Here is a 21,435-nt window from a genome sequence, read left to right on the forward strand (position 1 = left end):
ACCTGCCAACCGCTGCCCACACCAGTCCTCTCAGTGCTTTGATTTGATTTTTCCATTAGTATAGACCTTAGAAACATACTCTTGTATATGGTAGACTTTGAATACAGCTTACAAGTTGCTGTATTCATGTGCTGTACTGCTCTTGAAAATATTGTATATGGTGTTCACCAGGTGAAATATATTTCGATCTTGCAATGAAGCAAAGTGATATCCTCTAAATCTGATCTTAGCTCAGCTGATATGTATAGAAGAGCTCAAAAGGGTTTCTATGATCAAGTATCTTAGCTTATTTTATTTTGGTCATGTGCAACGCATATGGCTTTTTTCTGAAATTCAACATAACACTAAATACTAGGACAAACAATATTGTATCTGAGAGGAAACGTCTAAATATTACAAAAATGCATTTTAAATATTGATTTCATATCAGACAGTATTATTTAATATGTAAATTTTATGTGGATAACTAACTGTTGAATGTGCAGCGATGCATTCAAAATATTGAACAGGTAAAGAGTGTTTTATAAATCAAAATCTCTTCCAGTCAGCATAAGAGTGCATAGCAGAAAGGGGTTTGTGTCATATAGGAATAGTAGAGACGCCGACTAAATACTGACTGTAAATTAATAATAATTAAATAGACGTCAGATTGTAAATTATGTCAGGAATATTTCCAAAACTGTTTGTTATAATGTTGTGTGTAGTACTTAGTGATTGTGGCGATACTTGCACCAAAAACTCATGTAAGACTTTTCAGATAAGTAAGAAAAATCTGAATAAAAGATTAATTGGACATGCAATTCTAGAACCGGAGGTGAATGACCTTCACGACTGCGCGAGACATTGCTTCTATTACAAACTTTGTAAATCATTCGACTTTCATAGAAAGGAGCGTTCTTGCAAACTGAATAACGTGACCGGGGATTCTCCAGGAGCGGTCTTTAAAGACAAAGCAGGTGCCATATTCTCAGATATAGGAGAGTGGCCAAAGGTATGGATAATATTTTATTTTTTATACACTACTTTCGAAAAATGTATCTTTTTAGTCCCAACTTGCTTTCTTACTTGATGATGAATTTAAAACGCTATTATCTTCTCTTTTCTTTGATTAGCTGAAATATTAAGCGGTTAAAACTAGACAAGCTCAATGATTTTTTGTAGGATAGCCATACTGAGGTAAAAAACCTTTACTAGGATACAAATCAGTGTCCAGTACACATTTCGACTGCTCAGAAGAATAAGGTCGTAACTATAGAAATTATATGGAACTTTTTATCTTTTACTTCGCATCGATTTCGTTCTGCTCTTCCGAAGGAAGGTTTTCTATGTTTTTTATTTAGATATTTACTTATTTTAAACCTAAAATGTGACAATGGAAATCTAGTGAGAATGATTTATTTGCTTGGCACTTGTGAAATTATCTTAATACGATAATGCAATTGCTGTGGCTATACATATCTGTAATATTTCACTGCGTATGTAAGAAAGTAGTTCCACGATTTAACAGTTATTGTTCGACAGAAATTCATTTTAAGAAAAAGTCATCAGTTTTAAGACGGGATTATTTAGAACAGATCAAACCCTAGTCCTATACCGACAAGGTATTGTTAAAAATATTTTTACTTCGATAACCTGTGAATGCTTCATATATATACGTTAGACTAATATTCTGTAGCATTCCTGGGGCAATTTATTTTTAAATTATATGAAATAAGGTGCTACCTATGACGCGGACAGTAAGTTAAGTTAAGCCCTTTTATGGTTTTAGCGGATAAAACAGTAAGATTGAATATTAAGCAGACTCGGCTTGATTTACTCGTTCATGGAAGGTAATCAAATGTGCAAAAACCCACATGCTACCAGTGTTTTCAGGAGGCTACCACGAGAGAAATTCACTTCAAGCTTTCATCGAAATTGAGTTTAAACTTAAAAATACTTAAGCCGAAAATGGATGGTCTTTTCGGTAAAACAATAAACAAACACTTAAATAATTTACTTTAATATAACATTATGTCTGTAGGACATACCGGATTAAATTTTTCTGACTGATTGCACTTTATTTTTATTTTCTAATTTAACTTTGAGAAGTCCGCTTATCATATAAATGCATTTTCACCAACTGCTACTTCATGCAAAATAGAATATTTCGAATATGCAATTATATTTGTATCACTTTCATTAATTAAAAAAATCCTTTAGAATTCGGCATCTGAATTTTATACAGGCAAAACATTCTATCATAAAACTGCTGTTCTGGTCACTTTTCGCGGGTGTTTTAACAGAAGAGAAAACGTAAGTTAACAACTAGGACATTCCCGTGCATTTCATAGAAATGCATTAACGCATATTCATTTCATGATATAACATCTTCAGAATTCCTCGGGATACTTTGGTACCCTCGCCCTACCGGGCATGGGTTCCAACCAATCCCTCGGGGGTTAATATAACAAGAGAAAAAAAAACATTCGTTATCCTTGCATCTGTTATTCACTAAATATGGACCTTCTAACAATATAATAATAATTACCATCAAAAATTACACCCTCATATGAAAAAATATCAATTTCTTGATAGTAGAAATTGATTCATTTTATTTATTTATTTATTTTTTGATATCAAGAAATACAAACGCTTCCTAATTTAAAAAAAAATATCTTGAAATTTCTTTTATATCATCTTTTTTAATCTGAAAGCCTTTCACGTATATAGACATGATTTTTGATACCAAGAAATATATACTATGTATAAAAAGATTGTTTAGATTGTAAGTAATACATGGGCTTTGAATAGGAGTTGGGTAAGTAGAACATATTTCAACTAATTAATTTTAAGTCATGACCACTGGAAAGGATATCGTTGATGCAAGTAGGAAAAAAAGATATCTGAAATAGACTCTTAGTATGACAGATCAATTCTTTCTCCATTTGAAGTTTTGCACCCGACGCGGGACAATGATACTATATCTTTGTTAGTATTGCTCTCAAAACTAAGTAATAGAACTCACCGAAATTTGTGATCTTGGCCTTTGATGACCCTGTCAATGCGCTCTGCACTTCGTCACATTGCTACTTACATATATGCTGAGTTCAAAAACAATACTTTGAATGGTTATTGAATTATGCTCAGTACACGAAAAATAACGGACAGATTTGAATATTTAAAGCTCAGTTTGTAACCTTGACCTTTGACATATAGACCTGATTCTTGTGCTCTGCACATCGTTTTATCACCAACTAGTTACATGAAGTCATTGAGCGACTCCAGAACAGATTAAGTAATTTCTTGCTATGGGAAAATCAGTAGAATAAAGTAGAAGACTCCTTTTTGGTATCAAGAAGATCTGTAGACATTGAAAACTTTATTGTTGATAAAAAAAGGTCTAAAGTAGTTAACAACGCCCCATAAAACTGCCATTTTCTTATACTTAGAATAGCAATTCAAGAATAAAACTTTTGGCATTCTGATACTATTTGGACATTTGTATGATCTGCATTTTTCCAACTCTTTATCAGTGAAAAGAATGCAGTTACTGCTTGAACAATTGATAATTATTATTATATTGATAAAAGGTCCATATTAAGTGAATAAGAATAATCTTCCCGTAGAAATGAATAAAAAATGTATCTTATTTAGTTAAAACTTAGCTATATCTCAAATGGTCTATGAGAAAAAATTGCAAGAACAGATGTAAGGATAACGCATGTTTTTTTCGTGTTATGATATCTGCAGAATCCACGAGGGACTGGTTGGTACCCAAACCCGGTAGGACGAGGGTACCAACGTATCCCGAGGAATTCTAAAGATGTTATATCATGAAATAAATCTGCGTTAATGATTTTCTAGCATAAAACGTATTAAATCAGTATGTCCCTCAGCGTCAATAAATTTCTATGAAATGCACGGGTATGTCCGAGCTGTTTGTTTCAGGTTGATGTCATATAATTCCTTTTGCATTATCTGGTTTTGGGCCGTTATACATTAACGCTTTGCCACAGAATGTGTATATATAATAAGGGTGTTTTAACAGCAGCTTGAGCGCGAGAATCTCCATGTTAATTTGCGTTTTCTCGTCTGTTAAAACACCCGCGAAAAGTGACAAGAACAGCAGTTGTATGATAGAATGTTGGGTTTTTCTGTACAAAATTCAGATGCCGAATACTAGGGGTATTTTTTCAATTGATGAAAATGATACAAATACAATAGCATATTCGAAATATTCTATTTTGCATAAAGCGGCAGTTGGTGAAAATGCATTAACTGGACTACTTAAAGTAAAATTAGAACTAAAGTGCAAACAGTAAGAATAATTCAATCTGGTATGTCCCACAGGCATAATGTTATATAAAAGTAAAGTATATAAGTGTTTGTTTATTATTGTTTTACTGAAAAGAGCATCCGTTTTCGACTCAAGTATTTTTGAATTTAAACTCAATTTCGATGAAAGCTTGAAGTAAATTATTCTCGGAAAACACTGGAAGCATTTCCATGAACGAGTAAATCAAACCGAGTCTGCTATCATTGTTGCTGCACATAATCCAGACATATTAAATTTTACTGTTTTATCCACTAAATCCACAACAGGGTTTTTCATTAATTGCATCTTTATTAAGCTTAACTTAATTAGCTTTCCGTGTCATAGGTAGCACCTAATTTCATATTCCTATGAGCGACTCCAGAACAGATTAAGTAATTTCTTGCTATCGGAAAATCAGTAGAATAAAGTGTAAGACTCCTTTCTTGCTATCAACAAAATCTGTAGACATTTAAATCTTTATTGTTGATATAAAAGGTCTAAAAATAGTAAACAGTGCCCCATACAACTGCCATTGTCTTATACTTAGAATAGCAATTCAAGAATAAATCTTTTTGCATTTTGATACTGCTTAGACATTGGTATGATCTGCATTTTCCATACTGTTTGTCAGTGAAAAGCATGAAGTTAAGTAGGTAGGTAAATAAGAAAGGACATTTCAATTTGAATAAATCAAAATAATTCAATATCCGTTAGGTATATTTTTTTCAAGTTTTCAGGTTTATTTTGAAGTCAATGCCCTTATGGGCATCTGATATAAACAAAACAAACAATGCAACATATAATACAACAACATGGCATATGAAACAAGATGTCATATAAATAGTGGACCGCAGAAATGTTTTCATTCACGCCGATGACGTCATGTAGCAAGTTTGTTTTGTAGCTCGTCCTTTTTTTCAAGTAAATTTTACCATATGACATTAGAACGGAGACGGGTTTGATAAAATTGCCCAAAAATATACATATACATACGTTTAGTTTGTCGTAAATACTGTTGTAAATTTTCCAAAAAGTCAACATTTCCAGTCTTACTCAATAAGCGCTTTACAATAATCACTTTGGCCAAGCGCCTTATTAATCAAGACCTTCAAAATGGCGGCCGCAGGTCAGCTGTAGACGAAATTCAATTTGCATGGTATTTTTCCCATTTGTTTTCAATACTGTTTCATACATTGAACTTACGTCATACGTGCTATCTAAAAGCGCTGGGCTTTCCACGTATCATTCCTAAATTAAATGATGTCTGTCTCTTATTTTCAGGCATTAAGGTAGTTCTCATCGGATCAATTTTTTCTACAATGTAGATTTTGATTAAACTCTGAATATTCAAAATTTCATAATGTACGTAGAAAGTTCAGCTTAAAAAAGATAGGGCGTGTGCTTGATTTTTGGCAAGACTTACGCAAGTTTTCATAATGGGAGTCTATGGGAAGATCACAATTTTCATAACATTTTCGCGAATAGAATTTTTTCTACGATGTAGGTTTTAATGAAGCTTCTCTCAGTCGTAAATAAACATATGGCCTATAACATGATGTGATAAAATGTATAGGTCTGTGTGCTTGTTTTTGAGATATCTGTCCATGATTAAAGTGATCCACACATTTCAAGCTGGTTTTAATTCATTATTTTGAATTTGTTATCACATGTTTTTATACCATATCTTAATTTTAGAATGAGAGTAATGCTGTCATTGTAATAAAATAAATAACATGACTTCAATTTCCGCACACCGGATCCAGGCCTTATTCTACGTTTTCTGGATAACTGACGTTACGCTATCACTTCCGGTTTATCAAACGTGCAGAAGTTAATGTTGATTGAAATATGTAAATATCAATAAAGAAGCATATTTAGAAAAAATAAAAGTTGTTACGGAAAGAGTTCATTTTTGTTTACGCTGGAACCGGAAGAGCATATCAGAAAAGTTTGAGTTTACGAAAATCTCCTTGTTTGTACACATCAAGTATACAGAAAAACATTGCAAGAATATGTGTCAGTAACTGCGCTAAATGAAGAGCTTTCGTCTTTTGAGCATTTTAGCTGACTTTAATTAGCCTTTAAAACATTCAAAACGGTTTCACGCCTTGCATTGATATGGAGGCTAGGCATAAACAGTACCAATGCCTGCCTTGGTAATTTCGGACTATTGACAAAAACAGTGCCACGTCTTGCCTTGGTTATAACGGAGGCTTGACAAGAACGGTTTTACGTCTTGCCTTGTTAATATTGCAGGCTTGATAAAAACAGTGTAACGTGTTGCCTTGGTAATGTCGGAGACTTGACAAAAACGGTGCAACGTCTCGCCTTGGAAATATTGGAGGCTTGACAAAAACAGTGTCACGTCTTGCATTGTTAATATTGGAGGCTGGACAAAAACATTTTCACAGCTTGCCATGGTAATATTACAGTCAGGAGAAGAACCATTTAACATCTTGTCTTGTTAATATTGGAGGTTTGACAAAAACGGTGCCACGTCTTGCCTTTCTAATATTTAAGGCTTGACAGAAACAGTGCTACAACTTGCTTTGGTAATATTGGAACAGTGTCACTTGGTGATAAGGAGGCTTGACAAAAGAGTCTAGTCTTGTCTTGGTAATATTGGAGGCTAGACATAAACGGTGCCAAACATTGTCCTGGTAACAGTGTAGGCTAAACAAAAGCAGTAACGCATTTTGCCTTTGTAATATTGAACGCTTGACAAAAACGATGTCACTTATTGTCTTTGTAATGTTAGAGGCCTGAGAAAAACCATGTCACATCTTGCCTTGATAATATTGGAGGCTTGACAAAAACGATGTCACGTCTTGCCTTGGTAATATTGGAGTCTTGACAAAGACGGTGCCAAGTCTTGCCTTGGTAATATTGGATGATTGAAAAAACGCCTTGCCATGGTAATATTGGAGGCTTGACAAAAGCGATGTCACGTATTGCCTTGGTAATATTGGATGCTTGACGAAAACGGTGGCATGTCCTGCCTTGGTGATTTTGGAAGCTTGACGAAAACAGTGTAACGTCTAGCCTTGATGATATGAGGCCAGACAAAAACAGTGTCACGTTCAACCTTTGATATACTGGAGGCTTGACAAAAATTGTTCCAAATCTTCCCTTGTTTATATTGGAGGTTTGAAAAAAAAACAAAAAAAAAAACAGTGTTACGTCTTGTCTTGTTAATATTTCAGGCTTGAAGAAAAATGTGTCACATCTTGCCTTGGTAATATTGGAGATTTGACATTCACAGAATCACTTCTTGCCTTAGTCATATTGGAGGCTTGACAAAAATCGTGCCATCTCTTGCCTTTGTGATATTGGAGGCTTTACAAAAATAGTACCACGTCTTGCCTTGGTAATATTGGAGGCTTGACTTAAACAGTGTCATATCTTTCCTTGGTAATATTAGAGGCTTGAGAAGAACCATATCACGTCATGCCTTGCTTTCTCGTTTAGGGCAAACCCATTATTTTAACTGAGGACCATAAGCCGCTTTTTATGGAATTACACGTCAGTGTATCATTGAAGGTTCCAAGTGCACCGCCGTATGAATACATCTGCGAATGTTTGTTAATTGATTTTCGTACTTGTACCATGTGTAAATGTTTAGTTTTGCTCAACCCGGGGCTAGTGGGCATGGACGGTAGCATGCATTTCCACTACCGTCCATGAACAGGCTCAATCAACCGAGCCTGCAACATTTTCGTTTTTGTCGTGTTGACCGACCTGTTGAGTTTCTACTTTTTCTTTTTTATTTTCACAGCAGCGTTGTTTGTGTCGGGTGGCGGCCGTAAAAAGTCTCCCCCGTACATACAGGGCTGTTATATTTCGATCTTCTCAGATCGTTAAGCACGATTTTGATGTCATGTCATTGGTACTGTTTAGTTTATCAGCTTGAACATTTTGGCCTGGGTGGTTACAATACTCCCGCTTTCATAGCTTTGGGTATTGTATCATCACCCTTTGGATATGGTGCCTGCTTTTTAATTTTTTCTTTTGGCAGTTCCTGTGATATGCAGGCTCAATAACCTCAGATCCCCTTTCTAAATTCCAGTTTGTTTAGTTCTGCCCATTGTTTTCTCGTTTAGAGCAAACCCATTACTAGTATTTTAACTGGGGACCATACGCCGCTTTTCATGGAATTACACGCCAGTATATCATTGAAGGTTTCATGTGCACCGCCATATGAATACGTCTGCGGATGTTTCTTAATTGATTTTCGTACTTGTAATATTGGAGATTTGACAAAAATGGTGTCAAATCTTGCCTTGGTACTATCTGAGGTTTGACAAACCAGTATCACATTTTCCTAGGCTTGAGAAAAACGGTGCCCCGTCTTAATTTGTTAATATTGGAACCTTAATTAAAACAGTGCCACGCCTTGCCTCGGTAATATAGGAGGCTTGAAAACACGGTGTCACATGTTGCCTAGGTAATATTGAAGGCATGACAAAAACGGTGCAACGTCTTGCCTTAGTGATATTGGATGCTTAAGAAAATAGATTCACTTTTTGCCTTTGTAATATTTGAGTCTTGACGAAAACAATATCAAGTCTTGCTTTGGTAATATTACAGTCTTCACAAAAACGGTGTCACATCTTTTCTTCGTTATATATGAGGCTTGACAAAAACAGTGTCACATCTTGCTTTGGTAATATTGGAGGCTTGACAAAAACGGCGCAACGTCTTGCTTTGGTAAAATTTTTATCCATTATGAGGTCAGAACATCAGAATAGCTACATATTTGGTTTATATTCCTTGGGGGAATACAAAACATAGACCAGAACTACAAACTGACATAAATGTTGTTTTTTATACCTGCATAACTTTAAGAAGAATGTGACACAAATGTATTAACATGTATCTGTTTCTTCGAATACTTTTCTGTTTATTTGCTTGTAATGCGCAGAATGTAACTTTTATATGAGTAACTTTAACAATAGGTTTACTGTAAAACATCAATGCTTGTCATTCTTTGTATAAGAAAATGTTTTTTTGTCATATTTTTAGTTCTTTCAAAAGGATTTTTAACTTCTAATTTTCAAAACTACAAATTAGGTCTGGTGATAATTAATGGATAAAATTTGTATTTTTAGCAGGAATTGGACATAGTGACATATTTCTTTACCTTTAAATGTAGCAAGTTAATCCTTAATTCATGAAAGACGTTTCGCAATAATTCTACGAAACAATGCATGTCAGCAGTTTCTTTCATGAAAAGAGAATGAAGAAAACCTTAATTTCTATGAAAACAGCCTTTTCATTTTATGGCGGCTATCATGGACTCCATTTTTGATTATAGCTCGCCAGTTTTTGGTATTTACACGCCTTGTTAAAAATTGGGTATGGGTTACCATTTGACGTAGTGGACTTTCTTGGATGAAGTCACCACACCATGAATATCCCTGTTGTAATGATGACTTATACCTTAACACACTAAAATGTTCTACCTCCATGATCAGCCATTTTTTAAACTTTCAAACTGCCATATCTTTTTCAATAGTGGTCCGATTTTATTTCTTTTTTCAGCGTTATGAAATGTTTATGGATGGCTTTCATATAAAATCAACTTATTGTTAGGCTTCTCTTGCCATTTAATATGGTCATGTATTTCATATAACTTAAAGGGGTAGAGACAAACAAACATATGACATTTAATTACATGGATCATGCAATAAATTGCTACGGTTCAATCCATTTCAGTCTACCCCAGCAAAACATTATACTTCATTAAATCATTAAGTTTGAACATTATAAATCTAACAATATATGTTAATATACTAATTAAATAAATCGCTTAATAAATAAATTCGGATTACACTAATTTTAAATGTCAAATTTCAGAATATGGCAGGCAAGTGTGGAAATCGACCATGCTTTGAAAACCAAAGATGCGTTCATGATAAGAACAATCATCTATGCATAGACATCAGTAAGTCATTATCTTAGAAACGTAGCGTTAAAGAAGCATTATATTGATCTTAATTTCGAAAAGGGACATTAGACATACTTTACAGAAGCTGAACTTTTAAATGTTGTAAGTATATGTTTTGACTGTTACAGAAAATATACTCTTATCTTGTTGTCCAGTGATAATACAGTATTTACTTTACAAGTAATCAACACATAGTCACCAACACATTTTTGTACTTACGGTACCTGATGGCATCTGGTTTGGCCTGGCCGTAAGCAAAGTACTAAAAACGTCATTTTATGGAGTATGTGAGTATCGAGTATGTACCATTTTTAAATGTAAGCAATTTCATTTTTAGACATGTGGAGGAATTTCATATTTAAAAAAACAGTGATTGCTTCATTTATATTCAATTTCTGAGATTGATATACCAAAGGAAACAAACAAACCCACATATTTCGCACTCAAAATGTCACAATATGACCCATAGAAAGAAATACACAAAAGTCGTGAGTGATTACTTCTTCATCAAACCGAATATGCTAATTTGCATGGTTGCGTTGGGGTTCCATTCACCTTAAAGATCTCCTTAAACTGTTTAACATGTTCCGATTAAAACTGCATTTGAAGATAGTTATTTTCAAAGTTTTAAATGAAAAACACACGTCCTCCTTATGATGTGTAGAGACTATCTATGTTAAAATGTATGTCTTTTTACAGCTTGCGGAGGACACCCTATTGTGCAAAATGGGTGGACAAAGCTTAACCCTTCTGACAAATACAACGACAGTGCATCCGTATACTGTCATAAAGGCTTCCATACAGATCAGAAATCTGTCAAATGCCAGCTAAACGGAAAGTGGGAGAATACCATTTGCGAAAAGAAAGGTAAAAACTTACGAATGTCATACTGTTTTTATCATATATTTGATATAAGGGAAGTGAAACAAAGTCATACTGTTAGTATAACAATTGTGCAGAAAACATCATGCCAGTCTGATTTTCTGTTTCAAATTGTTCGACCATTATCACCAATATAATATGTTATTAACATAGATATTTCCTTCTAACAAAATGTATCCAGTGAAACGTTAAAGAGATTATTTTACTGCAGAAAGTTGACTTTAACGTCTGATATTTACTAAAGAATATAAGCAGAAAACAATATATTTTTAAAACGAGAAACAGTGTTATAGTTAGAACATAAAACAGTCTTTCAAAAATACACAGAATGTGGAAACGTACCAACAATAGAAAATGGCGAGATAGTACTCAGGTACCCTGGCAAGACTTTGTACCAAGACCTTGCTTCTGTGAACTGTGATGCAGGTTACAAGCCTAATAAAACAATTATCCATTGTCAGCTATCCGAGAAATGGGAACCAGCATCATGCGTGAAAATAGGTATTTTTCCTTATTACTTGGTGACAGCTTGTTGTCTTACGGATTACCCTATTGGAACGCTAAATGATACAACTTCGCTAAATGATACTACATGTACTTACGTTAAATGATACAAAACTAACGCTTATTGATACAACTGATATTAAATGATAAAAAAAGAAACAAATTCGAGGCTTAATAAATGTTACAAAACTAAAGCTAAATTATCAGCAGTTGCAGGCCTGCCATTGTTGTGCCCCCCCCCCCCCCCCCCCCCCCCCCCCCCCCCCCCCCCCCATGAGTGGTGGGGGCATATAGATTTGGTCATGTCCGTGCGTGCGTCCGTTCGTCCGTCCGAAGTTCGTAACGCGCCTAGCTCAAAAAGTATTTGATATAAATTTATGAAACCTTGCATGAGTCTTAATCATGGCCCCTGAAATAGTCAAAAATGCATATTTTCATCTTGTGACACGCCTAGTTCAAAACGTGTTTGATGTAGATTCATGAAACCTTGCATGAGTTTTAATCACCTTCTACTTTTCGTTTGACTTCGCGCCCTATTTTCTGAGTTATGGCCCCTGAAACAGTAAAAACTTCACACTTTCACCTTGTGACACGCCTAGCTCAAAAGTATTTGATATAAATTGATGAAACCTTTCATAAGTCTTTATCATGATATGAACTTGCGCACCTCCTATTTTTCGTCTGGCTCCTCCCCCTATTTTCTGAGTTATGGCCCATAAAATAGTCAAAAATGCACATTTTTGTTTTGTAACGCATTTAGCTCAAAAAGTATTTGATATAAATTGATGAAACCTTTCATAAGTCTTTATCATGATATGAACTTGCGCATCTCCTATTTTTCGTCTGGCTCCTCCCCCTATTTTCTGAGTTATGGTCCATGAAATAGTCAAAAATGCACATTTTCACTTTGTGACGCGTTTAGCTCAAAAAGTATTTGATATAAATTGATGAAACCTTGCAAGAGTCTTTATCATGATATGAACTTGAGCACCTCTTATTTTTCTGGCTCCGCCCCATATTTTCAGAGACATGGCTCCTGAAATAGTCAAAAATGCACATTTTCACCTTGTGACACGCCTAGCTCAAAAAGTGTTTGATATAGATTCATGAAACCTTGCATGAGTCTTAATCATGATATGAACTTGCGCACCTCTTATTTTTCATTTTGGTCCACCCCCTATTTTCAGAGTTATGTCCCCTGAAATAGTCAAAAAATGCACATTTTACCTTGTGATGCACCTAGTTCAAAACGTATTTAATATAAATGATTGAAAACTTGCATAAGTCTTTATCATGATATAAACTTGCATATCTCTTATCTTTTTGGCTGGCTCCACCCCCTATTTTTCAAGTTATGGCCCCTGAAATAGTAAAAAGAATTGCACATTTTCACCTAATTATTTGCCTAGCTCAAAAAGTATTTGATGTAAATTTATGAAACCTTGCTTGGGTCTTTATCTTGATGTGTCCTTGCACACTTGGCATTCTTCCTGAGAATCTTGGCATTTATTACAAAGTTATGGCACTTGAAATAGTCAAAATAGTTGATTTTTTGTTTGTGATGCTCATAGTTCAAAAATAATATGGCCTAGAATAATGAATCCTTTTTAAAAAAAGGTTTGTTGAGGCTATACTTCATTAAGACTGCAAACATTTGAATTATTTCCCCTTATGTGTGACAAATGTCAAATGTACCAGGGGGAAGGGGGGGGGGGGGGGGGGGGGGGGAAAGCACACCCTGTGTCCTACAGACACATTCTAGTTTTCTATAGAGATGAGGTATATGAACAATGTCTTTGTTAACGATTTCCTGATATTACCATCTCAGTTTATGCACGACATGTCACACTAAAATTTAAATATGATTTTGTATGTTTCCTGTTATTAAATAAGCAGATACATATACATACTTGTCAGTGCTCGTCAGCATATATCAATGAAGAACAAAGTGGCATACATGTATATACGGTCTTTATACAATCTCTATGCCGTTATCAATACTTTTTATTGGTATAAATTGAAATCAGTGGTACATTTTTGAAATTGTAAGTCCTTCAAACTGAGTTTGAAAGGTATCCCTGCAGTAGTAACATTTGCATAATGGATAAATGAATAAATAAATATATATTATATAAACCTCGAATAACCTGGTTTGTTATATTCTTTTATTGATGATCTATGATCATCTATGATCGTTCCAAGATCCCAACAAAAGAAAGTTCGAAGATATCAGATATATATAATGGTACCTTAAGGAATTAATAACATTACGTTCCCAAATACCATGTATAGTCAGGATATATAAAACAATGTTATGACAACAATATAAACTTATTCTTAGTTTTTCAAATTATCCGCTACGATTTTACATTTTAGTTTTACCTGGTTTTAATAATTCAGCTCCGATTTGGTAGTTGCACGAAGTGTCAAGATGATAATGCCCACTGGTAACTCTTCTTTCAAAGTCTCTTGAGAATACAGTTATTAGATGCGCCTTGTCACAACCTTTTTTACATTTTAACATGCGAAATAAATGTAATATAATTTTATTCACTTTCATACAAGTGTCGATTCCTTTTCCAAATAATCAATTATAACGTTTTCTTTGTATTTTAGCTGAATCGTTCAGGCTTCCCCACCACGGCAAGTAAAAGTCATCGTTAAAGTTTATGTTAAATTAAACATCGTAGGTATATCGCTTGACTAAGTTTTAAGCATACTTATCATTTTGGCAGTAAATTCAATTCATACGTATCATTTTGGCAGTAAATTCAATTCATACGTATCATTTTGGCAGTAAATTCAATTCATACGTATCTTTTTGGCAGTAAATTCAATTCATACGTATCTTTTTGGCAGTAAATTCAATTCAGGGTCCGTCAGTCCCTCCGTGACAAATCACGTATAACTCGCATCTTATTCACTTTAATGAATTAATTCTTCTTGTTGCAAACTACATAGAATCATATGTCTTTCTATAAAGGTACATGTACGTAAATACACCTGTTTTCAACCAGTCAAAAATAAACATGGTCATTATATGGCCTTTTGTTTACTTTAAATATTGTTTTATTTCTTCCATGTTATTGCTTGTATTAAGAGTATATATAGTAGGTCGTGGATGGAATGCTGTTTGCTTTGTATAAATTTATTTCCATACACGCATGCGCGGTCCAATATATTCACACTTGGAATAGCGCATTAGCAAAAGTGTTGTCGCATAAACCTTTCAGGAAAATAATTAACACCCGTTTTGAACAGTGCAAAGTTATGTATGATGTGACGAAAGTCTGCTTTGAGTTCGTATTTGATATATGCGTGCACACGTAAATACATTTGTGTATATACATCCACTTGTATATTTCATACATGTATGTGCACGCTTATATGGATCTGCGCGTGTATATATTAGATGTTTCTCGTTACAGATCTAGTGCAGCCGTTCTGCGCGTGCCCAGAATGATTATCAATTGGAGCGCACGGCAAAATAATGCATTTGTTTGCATGTCCGCACGCAATTAGTGTTTAACATGCATAATATACTGACTTAACATTAGGGTTAGTATTACCATGGTTAAAAATTTATACATTTAAGATATTTCTAGTTTAAATTTAGATAATCCGGTTTATTATACCTCACATAAATGTCCAATGCAAATTTCCCATTAGTTTAACTTGAATGATATATAATATTCTCCAGTGATTTTATATCACATGCGCAAAATCGTTATTTTCAATTTCTGCTCAGGTGATATGATCCATAATTTCATATCAATTGCGCAACAGCGTTATTTTGTTTTTCTGCGCATGTGATATTATTTTTTCATATCACCCGTTGAGAGATTGATACTTTTGCATTGATAAAAAGGGTGAGTCGATTAATTTTCAGACGAGGCGCTTATATAATTATACTTTAGGATTAAATTACCCTTTTCTGCTGCTCTTGCATGTGCGAACACGGCCGAATTTTCTTTTTTTATGCTACGTGCAAAATATTTCGAAAACAGTTTTTCATCAGATATTGAATCGAAACTACCACAATAAGTTTGGAAATGATCTAACTAAGAAAATGAGTGCTCACACTTATATGTTTCGTTCAGAAAAAAAAGAAAGTTATCGCCGTTTTTCGAACGCTACTGATGGACGCAAATCTATCAAGAAAGTCTTATTACACGGCAAAGTCGCCACAAATTATAAGTGCTAACAAGTAAAGACTCTTTAATTCTGTCTGCATTATTAGGTAAGTACATGTAATTGCCTTTTAATGTTAAATAAATTACTATGTTGATTTTCCAGTAAATGCTTTGACCCTCATAATCTTTCGGTATAATAAAATAAATATTGCATTCCTGAGAGGGTGATATGAAAAATGTTCACCCCTCGAAATATGAATATAGACTCGGTCAATATTCATATATCTCTCTGAACATTTTTCATATCACCCTCTCAGGAATGCAATATTTATATAATATACCGGAGTCTGTAATATATCACAGGCGCACCAGATCAGTTTTTAGTCACAGCCGTATATATTTATAAGTGAACGCGTAAATTTATACGTTAGCGTGTGATTTTTATACGTGTGCGCGTAAATATGTAGGTGCACGCTTGTATGGACCTGCGCGTGTAAATATACGTGCAATTATTAGTATGCATGCAGGTATAAATTTACGCGTGCATGTCCGTGTATGCGTACACCTAGATATTTACTCATGTACGTTTAAAAGTACATGTATACGCGTGGACGTATGTATTGACGCATGCACACACATTCTAGCTGCACTAGAATTTATATATAAAGATATACCCATATGATATTTACAAGTGTACGCGAAAATATATACGTAGACTATAATGTAAGACGTTCATGAATAATTCTGGGTGCTCGTATATATACGCTTTACCTATATATTTAAAATTGTACGCATATAATTTTATGCACGCCGGCTGGATTCTAGATGCTTGTACAAATACGCATGGACCTGTAAATCTATTATGCAATTATAGGTTCACACATATAAATGCGTGCTTGCATATATGGCCATACGCGAGGTTTTGATATATACGCGCACGTTCATATATACTTACACTTGCACGTACATTTTTATATGCACACGTATATTTTGAAATGTGCACGCATTCAAAACTGACTTTCTACCTTAATTGTACACCATAGTTATGTACAGGCAGTTCACCATTTTAAGACACTCTCTCTTGTTGTAAGATAAACAGCTGAAAGTGAAGAAAAATAAAGATGACATAAGTGACCTTTATTGCCGGCTAATATGCCTGTGTCGTCAAGTTCCTTTAAATTTTCAGTAGTTTATTTAACACGTTTTATGAATACAGTTGTTATTGGTGAGCACTCAAGAGAAATACAATATTCATTTGGATAATTTTTAAGTTTATTTAACAGGAAACATACAAAACTATATCTAAATTTTCGCGTGACAAGTCGTGCATAAAATGAGATGATTATTTCGTGAAGTCGTCAACAAATGAATAAATTCTCCATACACCCCTTTTAGAAAAGTTTGTCTTTTAGCATCAACGATTTGTAACATTTAGCGAGCCTTATCATGCTTTATTAGTTAGAGCTGAGAGTCTTCATTTTGTATCATTTAACGTCAGCTGTATTAGCGAAGTTGTATCATTTAGCGTTCCCACAACCCTAACCTTCGTGTTTACCATTTGTCCACTGGGCATACCATATTCTTCACTATAATTATAAATGGTCAAGAATACCTAATATTGCTATAATCATAGATAATTATTTGAGATTATTGTGAATTGTTTGTTACTAGTGCTATAAAAGTACGAGTATGAAATATATAATTAGCTCTTGCTAATATTAACTTGCAGAATTTACCTACGAAGTAATACGCACAACTTGTAAATCATGCCAGATAGATATTGCAATACCAAGTGTTTAAAAATATATTTACATAAAATGATAATTAACTAATAGATTCGTTACAACGCCTTATTTAAGATTATCCTATTACAGAATACATTACAACGTCTTTCTACAGATTATTTATTAACACATTTTTACAGATCACAAATCAACATTCTATTACAGATTATATATCAAAACGCCCTATTACAGGTTATATAACAACGCTCTATTACAGATTATATGACAACGCCCTATCACAGATTATATAACAAAGCCCTATTACAGAATATATAACAACGCCTTATCACAGACTATATAACAACGCCCTATCACAGATTATATAACAACGCCCTATCACATATTCTATAACAACGCCCTATCACAGATTATATAACAACGCCCTATCACAGATTGTAATAACAATGCCCTATTACAGATTATATAACAACGCCCTATCACAGATTGTATAACAACGCCCTATCACAGATTATATAACAACGCCCTATTACAGATTGTATAACAACGCCCTATCACAGATTGTATAACAACGCCCTATCTCAGATTGTATAACAACGCCCTATCACAGATTGTATAACAACGCCCTATCTCAGATTGTATAACAACGCCCTATCACAGATTGTATAACAACGCCCTATCTCAGATTGTATAACAACACCCTATCACAGATTGTATAACAACGCCCTATCACAGATTATATAACAACGCCCTATCACAGATTGTATAACAACGCCCTATTACAGATTATATAACAACGCCATATCACAGATTGTATAACAACGCCATATCACAGATTGTATAACAACGCCCTATTACAGATTATATAACAACGCCCTATCACAGATTGTTTAACAACGCCCTATTACAGATTATATAACAACGCCCTATCACAGATTATATAACAACGCCCTATTACAGATTATATAACAACGCCCTATTACAGATTGTATAACAACGCCTTATCACAGATTATATAACAACGCCCTATCACAGATTCTATAACAACGCCCTATCACAGATTATATAACAACGCCCTATCACAGATTGTATAACAACGCCCTATCACAGATTATATAACAACGCCCTATCACAGATTGTATAACAACGCCCAATTACAGATTATATAACAACGCCCTATCACAGATTATATAACAACGCCCTATCACAGATTATATCACAACGCCCTATCACAGATTATATAACAACGCCCTATCACAGATTATATAACAACGCCTTATCACAGATTGTATAACAACGCCCTATCACAGATTATATAACAACGCCCTATCACAGATTATATAACAACGCACTATCAAAGATTGTATAACAACGCCCTATCACAGATTATATAACAACGCCCTATCACAGATTATATAACAACGCCCTATTACAGATTATATAACAACGCCCTATCACAGATTATATAACAACGCCCTATTACAGATTATATAACAACGCCCTATCACAGATTATATAACAACGCCCTATCACAGATTATATAACAACGCCCTATCACAGATTATATAACAACGCCATATCACAGATTATATAACAACGCCCTATCACATATTATGTAACAACGCCCTATCACAGATTATATAACAACGCCCTATCACATATTATGTAACAACGCCCTATCACAGATTATATAACAACGTCCTATCACATACTATATAACAACGCCCTATTACAGATTATATAACAACGTCCTATTACATATTACATAACAACGCCCTATCACAGATTATATAACAACGCCCTATCACAGATTATATAACAATGCCCTATTACAGATTATATAACAACGCCCTATTACAGATTGTATACGGATCATATAACAACGCCCTATTACAGAATATATAACAACGTCCAATTACAGATTATATGACAACGCCCTATCACAGATTATATAACAAAGCCCTATTACATATTAAATGACAACGCCCTATCACAGATTATATAACAACGCCCTATTACAGATTATATAACAAAGTCCTATCACAGATTATATAACAACGCCCTATTACAGATTATATAACAACGCCCTATCACAGATTATATAACAACGCCCTATCACAGACTCTATTACAACGCCCTATTTCAGATTGTATAACAACGCCCTATCACAGATTGTATAACAACGCCCTATTACAGATTATATAACAATGCCCTATCACAGATTATATATCAACGCCCTATTACAGATTATATAACAACGCCCTATCACAGATTATATAACAACGCCCTATCACAGATTACATAACTACGCCTTATTACAGATTATATAACAACGCCCATTTACAGATTATATAACACCGCCCTATCACAGATTATATAACAACGCCCTATCACAGATTATATAACAACGGCCTATCACAGATTATATAACAACGCCCTATCACAGATTATATAACAATGCCCTATCACATATTATATAACAACGCCCTATTGCAGATTATATAACAACGCCCTATCACAGATTATATAACAACGCCCTATCACAGATTATATAACTATGCCCTATTACAGATTATATAAGAACGCCCTATTACAGATTGTATACGGATCATATAACAATGCCCTATCACAGATTATATAACAATGCCCTATCACAGATTATATAACAACGCCCTATCAAAGATTATATAACAACGCCCTATCACAGATTGTATAACAACGCCCTATCACAGATTGTATCACAACGCCCTATCTCAGATTATATAACAACGCCCTATCACAGATTATATAGCAATGCCCTATCACAGATTATATAACAACGCCCTATCACAGATTATATAACAACGCCCTATCACAGATTATATAACGACGCCTTATCACAGATTATATAACAACGCCCTATCACAGATTATATAACGACGCCCTATCACAGATTATATAACAACGCCCTATCACAGATTATATAACAACGCCCTATACGATATATACAACGCCTTTCAGATTTATAACAACGCCTATCACGATTGTTAACAACGTCTATTACAGATTATATAACAACGCCCTATCACAGATTGTATAACAACGTCCTATTACAGATTATATAACAACGCCCTATCACAGATTGTATAACAACGCCCTATTACAGATTATATAACAACGCCCTATCACAGATTATATAACAACGCCCTATCACAGATTATATAACAACGCCTTATCACAGATTGTATAACAACGCCCTATCACAGATTATATAACAACGCCCTATCACAGATTATATAACAACGCCCTATCACAGATTGTATAACAACGCCCTATTACAGATTATATAACAACGTCGTATTACAGATTATATAACAACGCCCTATCACATATTGTATAACAACGCCCTATTACAGATTATATAACAACGTCGTATTACAGATTACATACCAACGTCTTATTACAGATTATATAACAACGCCCTATCACAGATTATATAACAACGTCCTATTACAGATTATATAACAACGCCTTATTACAGATTATATAACAACGCCCTATTACAGATTATATAACAACGCCCTATCACAGATTATGAAACAACGCCCTATTACAGATTATATAACAACGTCGTATTAGAGATTATATAACAACGTCATATTCCAGATTAAATAACAACGTCGTATTACAGATTATATAACAACGCCCTATCACATATTATATAACAACGCCCTATTACAGATTATATAACAACGTCGTATTACAAATTATATAACAACGCCCTATCACAGATTATATAACAACGCCCTATCACAGATTAAATAACACCGCCCTATTACAGATTATATAACAACGCCCTATTACAGATTATATAACAACGTCGTTTTACAGATTATATAACAACGTCATATTACAGATTGTATAACAACGCCCTATCACAGATTATATAACAAC

At 34.3% G+C, this 21,435-nt stretch overlaps 1 protein-coding gene across 1 annotated transcript; it reads left to right on the forward strand.

Annotated features, from left to right (window-relative positions):
• Window positions 1–561: 561 nt before the first annotated feature.
• Window positions 562–14,278, forward strand: LOC123541932 (sushi, von Willebrand factor type A, EGF and pentraxin domain-containing protein 1-like). Its single transcript, XM_053531252.1, has 5 exons — window positions 562–991; window positions 10,151–10,238; window positions 10,941–11,108; window positions 11,451–11,624; window positions 14,244–14,278. Exons 1-5 carry the CDS (start codon window positions 659–661, stop codon window positions 14,276–14,278), a joined length of 798 nt encoding a protein of 265 aa, XP_053387227.1. The 5' UTR covers window positions 562–658.
• The last annotated feature ends 7,157 nt before the right edge of the window (window positions 14,279–21,435 follow it).

Source organism: Mercenaria mercenaria, chromosome 19, assembly GCF_021730395.1.
Source record: "Mercenaria mercenaria strain notata chromosome 19, MADL_Memer_1, whole genome shotgun sequence".
In the NCBI taxonomy this organism is placed as follows: domain Eukaryota; kingdom Metazoa; phylum Mollusca; class Bivalvia; order Venerida; family Veneridae; genus Mercenaria; species Mercenaria mercenaria.

Coding starts and splice junctions, on each gene's coding strand:
- LOC123541932 (XM_053531252.1), top strand. CDS start 659: ATGTCAGGAATATTTCCAAAACTGTTTGTTATAATGTTGTGTGTAGTA. Junction 992..10,150: donor ATATAGGAGAGTGGCCAAAG/GTATGGATAATA, acceptor GTCAAATTTCAG/AATATGGCAGGCAAGTGTGG. Junction 11,109..11,450: donor TACCATTTGCGAAAAGAAAG/GTAAAAACTTAC, acceptor AAAAATACACAG/AATGTGGAAACGTACCAACA.